Genomic DNA, 13326 nt, shown 5'->3' with positions numbered 1-13326 from the left:
GTGGAGGGTAATCATTCTCCTCTACTCTCCTCCCCACTACTCCCCTCCCCTCTACTCCCCTCTACTCTCCTCCTTCTCTAAACTCCCAAACAGGCCATTAGTGTTTAATTTGATAAAAGATTGGCTTGGAGGCGTTTAGCAAACATAAATTTTTCTTCCATTTCAAGTTGTTTTCTGGGATTTAGAGCCAATGTAAAAGAATTATGCTGTATGATTGAGAATTAAATAAAGAACTTTGGATGGGTGTATAACTTCATTTCTAGATCTTTTAAGTAAACCATTTAGTCCATGGGATAAAGAGAAAAAATGTTGGCCATGGTACACCCAACGATGGAGCTAGGGGATCAAAGGTGGCAGTTGTCCCTTGGCCTTGACAAAAACAGCCCCCATTTATTTCATTATTTTATTATTTTATTTTCTCTTTTATGTTTTTAATTAATGCATCTTTTGTCAGTATATCTTTTTTCAACGTCAAAATTTATTGAAAAAATAGAAAGAAAATATTTTATATTTTATTAATGTTTTTTAAAAATCAAAAGTTTTTGAAAAAGGAATATAAAAAACTAAATAGAAAAAAAAAAAAAACCCTTTCAAAAGTGTTAAGAGCTCAAAATTTTTATGTAATAATTAAATATTTTTTTCATAAAAATGAGAGTATTTTTCAAATTTTTTGTGTACTAATTATATAATAAACTCCATACTTTGATGTTGTTTTCAAGTTATAATTTAAAGTTTGAGATTAGGTCTATCCAAATCCAATCGAAATCTGCCAACCCGCTAGAACTGTCTGGCCTAAAATCAAGACTCGACAAATTCGCTTAGTTTTGCTGTAGTTAAGGAGTTTGAAATCCAACGAGTAACGGGTTAAGTGGCAGCTTAGGAGTTCGAAACAGTAAACTGATTTGACTAACCCAAGATCATAAAGCTCGCCAAAACCCTCTGCTCTCCATCAACCATCGCCCTCTCTCTCTCTCTCTCTCTCTCTCTCTCTCTCTCTCTCTCTCTCTCTCTCTCCTTTAGATCTGGAGAGATCTCAACTAGATCTATTGAGATCCATCAAGATCCCTTTGAGATTTGATGAGGTCTCAACGATATCCAACAACCAAAACGACCATTGTCTCACTTCTGCTCATTTGTCAGTTTGGACTAAAACTGGCCATTGTCCATCTAAACCAAAATCGACTCAACCTGTGGTTAGTGGCGGTTGGTGGTAGGTCTCTTCATCAACCACTCAATGTGAGCAGGTTAGTTCAGGGTTGCAACGGTGGCTCCAAAATTTTTTTTGAGGGTGGTCATTAATAAACTTAAATTATACAATATCTAATAAAAAGAGAACTTCATATATTAATGACAAAAAAAAAACATACACACACACATACATGCAAACACTTAAAGTCTTACAATTTCTTTCTAGGAGTTTTTTATTTTATTTTATTTTGAAATCGTTATATGATAGTCTCATTATCAATGTTACAAGCTACCTCTCTTTTAAAATTTTAGTTAAATAAATTTTTTCTTGGACTTTTTTTTAATGTAAGGACCTAATATATTGTTAAGGGGACTAAATTTTAAGGACAAAAGTTGGTTACAAACTAAGTTGTAGCACAAAGTTACAACTCTTAGTAAACAAATTAACATTCCTACGTATTTTGCAAATCTAACCATTAAATTGTATGTTCTCTATGTTCTTAAAACACATGTCAAGTTTCATGTCAATCAGATGTTATTTACTGTTTGATCCATAAACTTATTTTTTATGTATAATTTTAGACTACAAAAACTCAATTTAAATATTTGATTGATGACATAGCTATTGATATTCGATCTTCTTGAAATTTTGCAAGTACGGAGGATATAAGAAGATAATGTAATTAAATGATGGATTTGTTAAATTCACAACCAATAAAAAAAAGTATGTAATGGAGTTGTAGCCTTAACTTACAACAAAGTTTGTTGCCAAATTTTGTCCAAAGTTTAGTTATGTTAGGCCTAAAAAATTTAGGGTTATCACAAAATTTTTTTAAGGATAAAAAAAAAAAATTTTAATTTATACATAATAATAATAATTTTTTCAGGCTTGTAACCACCCTAGACTCTATGTAGAGCCGCCAGTGCTAGGTTGAGTACAAACCTGACCCGGATCGACCCGTGGACAACCCTATTTGAGATGTACAAATGGTCACTATATTTTTTTTATAATCATTTTGCGAGTTTAACAAAAATCGACATAAGCTACAAATAGATTGATCTATTATTAAAAAAATCATTAAAACGTGAATTAGGTGAAATTTTGACAATGAAAAGCTACAACGGAGCTTGTTTATTAAAAAGAAAAAAAGCCCTAACAAATAAATACAATAGAATAAATGTTCTATCTTTTTAATTATGTACTTTTTAACATTAAAATACCATTTAACATTCATAATTAAGAATGACATTTTATTGTCAAGATTGGTCATATATATATATATATATATATATATATATATATATATATATATATATTGTGTGCATGCGCAAATCTTCAGTATTCTTTAGCCAAAACACTTCTCAAACCACTAAGGATGAGGTCCTACACTTTCTAGGCCCAATGCAAGATACTAGGCACACAAAGTATCTTGGCCTTCCTTCACTCATTGGGAAATCCAAATCTCAAATATTTGCTGAAATTAAGAAGAGGGTTGGAAAAAAGCTCTCGGGTTGGAAAGAAAAAATCCTCTCTATGGGTGGAAAAGAAACCTTAATTGAAGCTATAGCCCAGGCAATTCCCACATATGCCATAAGTGTTTTCCAACTTCCAAAAGGGCTTTGTGAGGAGCTTGAAAGTATGACTAGAAGATTCTGGTGGGGTCAAAAGTAGCAGGAATCAAAAATGGCTTGGATTGGTTGGAGAAAGTTATGTCATTTAAAGCTTAAGGGTGGTATGAGTTTCAGGAACCTCCAAGCTTTTAACCTAGCCTTGCAAGCTTTTAACCTAGCCTTGCTAGCTAAGCAAGGATGGAGGCTACTCTCAAACCAAAACTCCCTAGTGGCAAAAATCTTCAAGGCAAAATACTTCCCTAATGGTGATATTCTCAATGCAAAGCTTAGAAGCAGCCCCTCCTACGCATGGAGAAGTATTTATGATAGTCTAGAGGTTATTTGAAGAGGCATTAGGTGGAGAGTTGGATATGGGAAAATGATTCAAATTTGGGATGATAAATGGCTGCCTACTCCAACCACATATAAGGTAATCTCCCATCCTCAAGATTTTAATGATTTTCCCATGGTCATTTCTCTCATTGATGAGGATTCAAAATGTTGGAAGTCTAATCTAGTAAGAGAGCTCTTCCTCCCCTTTGAGGCTGAGACAATCCTAAGAATACCATTAAGCTTCTCTTTGCCTGATGATAAAATCATTTGGGTGGGAAATAGAAGGGGTGAATTTTCTGTCAAAAGTGCTTATCACATTGCAGTTGATATTGTTGATACACAAGCTGTTGGTAAATGTTCCTCAGGTGATGTAAGAGCCCCTCTTTGGAGAAAACTTTGGCATCTAAACCTTCCCCCAAAAATTAAAATCTTTGCGTGGAGAGCTTGCAAGAATGCTCTTCCAACTATAAAAAATCTTCAATCAAGAGGAGTTGTCGTGGGGAAGACTTGCCCTCTTTGTAGCCATGACTGTGAAAGCACTTCCCGTGCCTTAATTCATAGTGAGTTTGCTGCCAAGGTATGGAATTTCTGGTCCGAGTGCCCCATAAAACTCCTAGACTCTATATTCTGACATTTCTGATATAGCCATTGAATTGCTCAACTGTGGTACTGTTCAGGACCTCAAAATTTTTCTCTCTACAGCCTGGTTTATTTGGTACAATAGGAACCAAATCATCCATGAGGCTACTGCTAGGCCTGCTATTCAAATTTGGGAGTCGGCTCAAAGGCTGATTCAGGACTTCATTAATGCCAACTCAATATGTCCTCAACAAGTCTACCCAAGCCAACCCGGATGAACATCCCCCCCTCCTGGTCTCTTCCAAGTAAATGTAGACGGAGCAACTTCACAAGACCACAGACCCTCAAGCATTGGCGCAATTATAAGAAACTATGAGGGCTCAGTCATTGCGGCCATGTGCAAAACTCTCCCTACGCAGTACACTGTGGACGAAGTTGAAGCAATTGCTGTGGAACATGGGGTGCTGCTTGCTCAGGAGCTGAATCTCATGGATATAATTGTTGAATCAGATTCGCTCCCTGTTGTCGAATCCTTTAAAAAGAAGGAGATTAATGGCGTTCTTGGTCACATAATTCAGGGAACGCATCAAACCCTTTCTGCCTTTCGCTTTTGGAATTTTCAGCACTTGAAGAGGGAGTCCAACAAGGCAGCTCATAAGCTTTCCCATCTAGCAAGAGTTAACAGGGTCTCTTACTTATGGAAAGGGATAGAACCCCCTTGTATCAAGTCTCTGCTCAGGCAGGATTGCCTTCAGTTGCCCTTTTCCCCTGTTGTACTTCAATTTCTCAGTGCAATGAAATTTCAGTTTCCCCATAAAAAAATAAAAAATATTTAATTTACATTCTCAAAAAAAAAATCTATGATATTTAAATTCCCATTCCTCCTCTTTCAAGTCCAATCTTGACTCCACCTACACCTTTACAGCCTTACTATTAAATATTAAACTTCAATGAGAGTGCTGAACTTGCACTAGCAGTGTATCAGGCAGGAGAAAAAGTCTAAATTCATGGGCAGTAGTCATATGTGTTGTGCAAGTCTCTTAAAACATGGAAAGGATATTCTAATAACCCACATCTAAGACAGGCTTGAAGATTTGCTGGGGCAAGCTGAAAGGTAATGCTACAGGTGTGGTGGCTATTTTGTTAGCACACACACACACACTTCCAGATGAAAACGAAGTAATTGTTGGTGGTCCAGGAACTTTCCATAGCCATGTCTAAGAATATTCCTGCACTAAAGATTGGGACTTGGGACATTAGAAAATTGTAAGCTGAGTTTATTAAATGTGAAGGCCATAGTCTTATATCACTGTTTGATGATGAGCTTGAGGAAGAAGTATTATAGCTAAAATAGTTTCAGTGATGTTTTGAGGTAGATTAAAAGGCAGTCTTCGGATATCCCATTAACATTGAAGTCATGTGCATTAAGAGCATCCACAGTGGGCTTGCAATATGTCAAATGCAAGCCACATTTGGCATTCAAGCCCAAAACACACTTAGCAATTGGACGTGTAAAACTAAGAAAGGCCAAATTTTTTGGCATAGTGCTACAGTACCATCTCACCTTTGAGATGGTAATGTAGCACTATGCCAAAACACAATACTATATTTTAATCAACCCCTCTCTCTCTTTCTCTCTCTAGTACCGGGTTTTGCTCTCTTCATCCCCTCTCTCTCTCGCCATAGTCAAGCTTCTCTCTTTATCTTTGAATCACCAAGCCTCGCTCTTTCTCTCTGAATCACCGAGCCGCTCTCACCCTCTTTCTCTCAGTCCGAGCTCTCTCTCTCATCTCACATCTCTCTTTCTCGTTCAAGGCTTGCACCAGAGCTGGGTTGGGTTCGTGGTTTGATCTGGGCATGGTGGTGAGTTGGGATCGATTGATGGTGGGTTTGAATCTGCGTGGATCGGCAGGCTGGATCCACGCTGGGTTTGTTAGAGATGGCTCAGATGGCTCCGATGGGTTTGACAAAGGTTTGAATCGGAGAGGGTGGGTTGCTATGTTTGACCGTGGGTTGCTGTGTTTGTGTGTTTGACCGTGGGTTGCTGTGTCGTGCTTGGTCGACGAGGTCTAGGTCGTGCTTGGTCGACGAGGCCTAGGTCATGCTTGGTCGGTGAGGTCTGGGTTCTGCGTTTTGGTAGGTGTGGGTCATGGCGTGGGTTTTTTTTTTTTTTTAATATGGGTTTTTGTTTCGGTGGGATTTTGGTGGGTAGTGGGCAGTGGTGGCGTCGTGGGGCACGGTGGAGGCGCGGTGGTGGTGACTGGGCAGTGGAGGCGCGGTGATAGAGGTTGAGGGAAGGTGGAGGAGAAAATTGGAAAAAAAATAAAGAATGAAAAATATATTTTATTGTGTAGATATATTATTTTAATGAGTAGAATAGTAAAATAAAAGTTGGAATGTTGGAAGTATTGTAAAATAGTATGGTATAATAATAAAATGACTTTTTAGAATGGTAAAATAGAGTAAAATTGGAATTCTCAGCTGTGGATACTCTAAGAGGTCCCTCGATATAGTCTCTCATAGGATAACTTCAAAGTGTGGGAATTATTGGTTAGTCTCCAATCTAAAAAGGTTTTGTCCTTTTGTTGTTAATGAAGTACTTTCAGATTCCCAATCCATCGAAATTGACATTTCAATATGCAATAATATCGATCATGGAATTTAAAGGATTGCCCTTACCTAATTTGGGCATCCCAAATGGCCTGCATTGTCAAATTAAAGTCACTGTTTCTCCAATGCTCTAAAGTGGCACATAACTGGAACATGCATTATCTAGTCATCTCTGCACACCCATACCGCATGCCCTATCTATCATTTGATTTGAACACCACGCATTTCTCATTTGAAAATTTTTTGCCTACCACTAAAACAAGCTAGTGACATGACTAACTAACTGCAATTGGAATCAAGCTCAGCCATTTATATACTGTATCACTTGCTATGTTTCACACGTATAAGTTCAATTAAATTGCAATACAAGTACGTAACTCTATATATAGGACTTCCTTTTTGAAGGGTAAATGAGACTCCGTAGGTCTTACTCTTGAATGTTGTAAACTTGAAGGACCTAAAAATCTGTAGGGGTGAAGAAATACGAAGTACAAATCTAGGTCACTACTTGCAAATACTGTTAAGGAAACAAAAGTGCGTCTGCAACAGAACCATTTAAAATAAACAAAAAATAAAAATAAAAACTAGTTTTTAATTATCCGTTTAGTTTTCATTCTCAATTTCATAAATTTCTAAAACCGAGTTTGATATGTGGAAATGAAATTGATAAAATATAGGAAAGTGCCGTTTGAAGTAATAAGAAATTGGGGGCCCTATGTTCATTGGATTTTCTTAATTATAATTACATTCTCTAGTATTGTTTTTGCAGACAGATGTGTTCTGCACACAAAAAGTGGAAAATCAGCTTAGACAGGAGAATTTTGAAAAAGAACGATTCACCCAAAATGCATTAGAAAAAAAAAATTCCTAATAAACCTGTAAAGGAAACATAAAGGTATTTGTAGGCGTCAAAAACAACCCAAGAAGGAACGTGAAATCAAACTGCCTTGACAAATACTATGGTGATTGACTGGGACGGACCTAAGATGTTAAGCTAGCGGGAGGCGGAGTATAAAAAATAAAAAATAAATCCATATAAGATATTAAAAATTTATAAATACTCAAAATCGTTATTTCTAAATACATTAAAATATAGTCATTTATCAACAAAAACAAAAACAAAAAAACAAAACAAAAAAAAAGTTTTTTTTTTAATACTAGGCTGGCTAGGATTTTTTTTTTTTTGAAGTTAGTGCATTCACAGTAGTGGTACTAAAAATTCACAGTAGTGGTACTAAAAATTTTAATTTTTTACACTTCAAAAAATTACTTTATTTATTTTTCCTAATAAACTTGTAAAGGAAACATAAAGGTTTTTGTAGGCGTCAAAATCAACCCAAAAAGGAACGTGAAATGGAACTGCCTTAACAAATAATAGGGTTATTGACTGGGACGGACCCAAAATTTTAAGCTAGCAGGGGCCAGAGTATAAAGAAAAAAAAACTCCAAATAAGATATTAAAAATTTATAAATACTCAAAATTGTTGTTTCTAAATACATTAAGATGCAATCATTTACCAACAGAGACAAAAAAAAAAAAACAAAAGCAATTTTTTTTTTAAATACTAGGCTAGCCTTTTTTTTTTTTTTTTTTTTGAAGTTAGTGCATTCACAGTGGTGGTGCTAAAAATTTTAACTTTTAACACTTCAAAAAACTATTTTATTTATTTTTCCTAATAAACTTGTAAAGGAAACATAAAGGTTTTTGTAGGCGTCAAAAACAACCCAAAAAGGAATGTGAAATGGAACTGCCTTGACAAATACTAGGGTGATTGATTGGGACGGACCCAGGATTTTAAGTTAGCGGGAGTCGAAGTATAAAGAAAAAAAACTCCAAATAAGATATTAAAATTTATAAATACTCAAAATCGTTGTTTCTAAATACATTAAGATGCAATCATTTACCGACAAAGACAAAAACAAAAAATTTTAAATACTAGGTTGGCTAGGATGTTTTTTGTTTTTGTTTTTGTTTTTTTTTTTTTTTTTTTGAAGTTAGTGCATTCACAGTAGTGGTGCTAAAAATTTTAGCTTTTAGCATTTCAAAAAACTACTTTATCTATTTTACCACCCTACTTTACAATACATCCAATATCAAATGTTCTATTTTTTTATCACTTCATTTAAAATAATATAAACAACTCATCTAGATATCTATATATATAATAATAGGTAAAACTGAGAGAAACTCAAATTAGAATTCCAAATTAGAGTTTCAATTTTGCGTCATGTGTCCTAAATTATTTATTCTTAAAGAGTTTTATTTCTTAATTTTAGAATCAAATGTGGGATCACATTATAAATATTCATCCAAATAAGCTATCAAGTACAAAAATCAAAAAGTCTAGAATAAATGAATCGTAAAAAAAAAAAAATGATTCACAATAATAAATAAACATGGAAAATTTACATTTTATACCTAATAATATCTTTACAAAAAATTTTAAAGAGTTAATAAAATATAAAATGACTATCAATAGTATTTAAATTATATATATAGGAATTATATTATGCATCTTATTGTATATATATTTAAGTATATCCATGTATATGCATGGGGTTACAAGCTAGTATATAATAATAGGTGAAGCTGAGAGAAATTCAAATTTAAATTCCAAATTAAAGTTCCAATTTTGCGTCGTGTGTCTTAAATTATTCATTCTTAAAGAGTTTTATTTCTTAGTTTTGGAGTCAAATGTGGAACCATATCATAAATATTCATATAAGTGAGTTATTAAGTACAAAAATCAAAGAGTTTAGAATAAATTAAGCGTAAAAAATAAAATAAAATAAAAAAGTGCTTCACAATTTACATTTTATACCTAATAATGTCCTTAGAAAATTTTTTAAAGAGTTAACAAAATATAAAAATGACTATCAATAGTATTTAAAATATGTATATATAGGAATTATATTATGCATCTTATTATATATCTTTAAGTGTATCCATGCATATGCATTGAGTTATAAGCTAATTAAAATAATAAAGAAAGCTAGAAAATTTGAGTTTTTTAATTGAAGGAAGAGATATACTTTTAATAAAATATAGTGTTTTATTTTTAACAACTTACTATTTTCAACTAGTATTTATATCAGTTTACTATAGTTACAAAAAAAATTAGCTTTAGCTACTCCAATAACACATGATTTTTTGGCTCTTTGTTGGTAAAACAGTTTTTTTTTTTTTTTTTGTTGCAAAAATACAATCACCACTGTGAATGTTTTTATTATTTTTGTTAAATTTTTGAGTTAGATAGTTGCTATTTGAGTGAGGCTAGTTAGACTTATTGAGGAGAAGGTGGCCTAAAGTTTTGGAAGGGGGGCCAATTACAAAAATAAAATATAACTATAAAATAGATAATAAAAAATGGACCTAGGGGGCGCCCTTGCCCTCACCTGGGTCTGTCCCTAGTGATTGACAAACACAATTTATTTAGTAAAAGAACAAGTGGAAGACTCCACAATGGGAAACACAAACAACTTATTTGTAGAAATAATATTGCATTAACACTAAAATAAACACATTCCAAAGGAAAAACAACATTTTCCCGTTGTATTGGGTTTCAAGAAGTAGGGCTCACACACTTCTACTTAATTTTCTCTCTCTTTTTTCTCGTTTCTCTTTCAACATTTATCAACCCCATTTTTAGTTGCCCAGTCCCCCCTCCCCTCTTTTATAGGCGTGTCCTCTTCCTTATCCTCCTAGTTGGCCTGTTCCCAGCTAGATTCTCTAGGATATTTTCTCTTTCTTTATCGGTTTTCCCCCTTTCTTATCCTAAAACAAGATTTTTGGGGCTGTTTGTACTATTCAGGTTGTCTTATACGTATTTAATGCGGCAAAAATCTCTACTATCCTTATTTATTTAGGAGATTTCCCGAGGTTATATTGGGACACATGGTGGATTATCCATACTTATAACCTTGGATAAGGCTCCTAGAGATAGGGTGTACTGTGAACTTCGCAGGAACGATCTGTAGAGATTCTCTTTGCTTTCTAAATAGATGGCCCCGGCCCATTCCACTCCACGGGATCTTTTAGGCATTTGGGCAGCCCTAGGCATAAATTCTTCCATCCCGTCACAATTTTTTTTTTTAATTTTTTATAACAAATATATGTGAAATGTGAAAAGAATTGTTGAAGTAAGAACTGTTCATTTAATATAGTTTTTCTTTGGGTGGACTTTCTAAGGTTGCGAATGGAATGGTCATTGATCAATGATTATGACATAGACACACCCACAAGTACAAACCTTACAATATATTTAAAAGCTATGACTTCGAAAAATTATAACATTAAAAAAAGGATAAAGTTTAACTATAAAATTAGTTGTAACTTAAGGGTACAACCTTACTTAATTAAAAAAATATTACTACTGTGGGGGGTTAAAAGATCTTGATGGGAATGTGGGCCTTTTGGGCTGTGCTAAGGAAGGCCGACCTGCTCCTGGGTTTAGAATTTGTTAGTACTATGGGTCGGCCCACACGCCGAGGATCCGAAGATCCAGCCGAGGGTGAACTTACCCTCGGATGGACACCGAAGACTCGGGATTTCATAGTAGAGATTAGGGGATGACACGGTTAAGGCCAATGGTTAAAAGGGGTAAACCCTTGAATGCCCTAGAAGCACCGATGTTGGAGAAATGTCAAAGATAAAGGCTGCTACCTCCACATTAAAGACCCTGCACCTACCACCCTGGCCGCATTAATGGGAAAGTGACACCTGAACAGTGGAAGGGAAACTTCTGGTTACTATTCAAAGGCACTGAGAAAAGAAATATCTAGGCTAAGGGAGAGATTGGACAACACGTGTACAAAGTATCAAAAAGAGGAGTATTTAAGGGGCAACCTAGAACAGGAAGAAGGAGGACTTTGTAATTTAAAAGAAAAAGAAAAAAGAGAAAGAGAGAATATAAGAACAACTCTTGGCTTACGTCCGAGGAGATTGATTTACAATATTCTCCATTATTTTTCGAGTGTTTGCAGTCTTTGGCTTGTCATTTAATCCTCACACACTTCTAACCTGGGTTTCAAGCCCACACTTTACAAATTAATATTGTTTAAGGCTCATTGGGCCTGAGCCCATCACTGTTCTTGGGGCCAGGTGCAATTGTGCGCTTACAACTACATATTTTAAAAATCTAACCATTAAATTACATGTTCTTTACGCTTTTAATACACATATCAAATTTTATATTAATCTGATATTATTTATTATATGATCTATAAGTTTATATTTTATGCATAATTTTAAATTACAAAAACTTGCAATTTAAATAATTTATTGATGACATTAGCTATTGTTCTCTAATTTTCTAGAAATTTTACAAGCATGGAGAATATAAAAAGAAGATGTAATCTAATGGTGGATTTGTCAAAATTCACCTCCAATAAAAAGATATTAAGTAAGGTTGTAGTCTTAGAGCATCACCATCAGGTGTGCCAAATGCCAAATATTTGACATTTGGCACACTAAACACCAAAAAACCCTTCTCATAAGGTGTTTTAAATTCTATAAATTTTGACACAAGTGAACAGTACCGTTCCATCTTTGGAACGGTACGGACAAATGTGCTAAAAAAATTTTTTTTATTCATTTCCTCTCTTTTCATTTATGACTCTTTCTTCTCTCTCTTTCTTTTCTTCTTTCTTTCTCCACCTCACTTCATCTTCTCGGTTCTTCTCTTCCTTTTTTTTTTCTTCTTCTTTCTTTCTCCAGAACCTCCACCTCTCCATTTTTCTTTCTTTTTTTCCCCCCTTTTTTTTCTATCACTTTCTCTCTGCGACTTCTCTATCTCTTTTTTTTTCCTTGTCACTCTACCTCTCTATCTTTGTTTTTTCTCCGCCTAGGCCGTTGCCATTGAGATCGGCCGCTATGGAGTTCGACCTCACTGTGAAGTTCAGCCTCACCGATGAGGCCATCGCCGTGAAGCCGTGGAGATCTCTTATTCTGATCTCCCCTTTTCTTTTTTTTTCCTTCGGTTGTGGATTCCATGTGATTGTGATTATGGGTTGTGCTTGGGTATGTTGCTGGCGGGCTATGCTGTGTATGGTGGGGTTTTGTTGAAAATTTTGAGTTTTTTTTTTTTCTTTTTTGTTGTGGTTTTTGGATTTGGAATTTGTTGGACGATCCAGTGATTGTGGTTGTAATTTGTGGTGGTGGTTGTTGTTGTGGCGGTGGTTGTAGCGGTGGTTGTTGGTTCTTGGATGGTGGTGACTACCACTGGACTATGTGTTTGTATATTGCTGGGTTTTAAGTAAATATATTATTTTGATGTGTTGTATATATTATTTTAATGTTTAGAATGAAAAAATAGAACATGTGATGAATGATATATTGTAAAATAATGTGGTAAAATAATAAAGTAGGTTTTTGGTGTGTCAAAATGACATTTTTTATAACAGAGCTGAAGGTGATGCTCTTAGGTTACAACCAATTTTGTAGCCTTAAGAAAATTAGAAGAAAAAAAAGGATATATATGGGAAAATAATCACCTTTGGCACTTTAAGGGTGACTTTTGTCTTTTGGATAATTGTCCTCTACAATTTAAAAAAAAGTTTGAGAAGAAGAAAATATGGGTGTTTGCATTAGGAAAAAATAAGAAGACAAAAACTTTCCATTAAGAGATCTGTTGGTTAAGGGTAAGGAGAAATTATTATTTACACTGAGAGGCCCTGACCAATAAGATGATGTCATCTATGTAAATGTATGTGTGAGCTTCCTAATCAACGTAAAGAATAAAAAATAAAAATTACTAGATAATATCACATTTGCATAAATAATAGCATTTTATTGTTGGGAGGTTAGGGAAGACCACGTCAACACTCCTCCGGGTTGACCTAATAATTTCTCGTTAAGGTACACCAAACAAATTGCAAGCCACCTGTCTAAGAGTCAAATTTACTAGCTATTAAATTATCATTTGATTAACATTTATTTTTTTGAACAAATAAAAGAATTTTCAAACTAAGATTTAATTATAATTCATCCTACGTCTCAACCAAATT

General features: G+C 34.5%; 1 protein-coding gene across 1 annotated transcript; it reads left to right on the top strand.

Annotated features, from left to right (window-relative positions):
- Positions 1 to 3178: 3178 nt before the first annotated feature.
- Positions 3179 to 3989, top strand: LOC142605945 (uncharacterized). Its single transcript, XM_075777373.1, has 2 exons — positions 3179 to 3709; positions 3810 to 3989. Exons 1-2 carry the CDS (start codon positions 3179 to 3181, stop codon positions 3987 to 3989), a joined length of 711 nt encoding a protein of 236 aa, XP_075633488.1.
- The last annotated feature ends 9337 nt before the right edge of the window (positions 3990 to 13326 follow it).

Source organism: Castanea sativa, chromosome 8 (assembly GCF_040712315.1).
Source record: "Castanea sativa cultivar Marrone di Chiusa Pesio chromosome 8, ASM4071231v1".
Classification (NCBI taxonomy): domain Eukaryota; kingdom Viridiplantae; phylum Streptophyta; class Magnoliopsida; order Fagales; family Fagaceae; genus Castanea; species Castanea sativa.
Note: the sequence above shows the minus strand (reverse complement) of the source record. Positions and strands in the feature narration are given on the sequence as shown.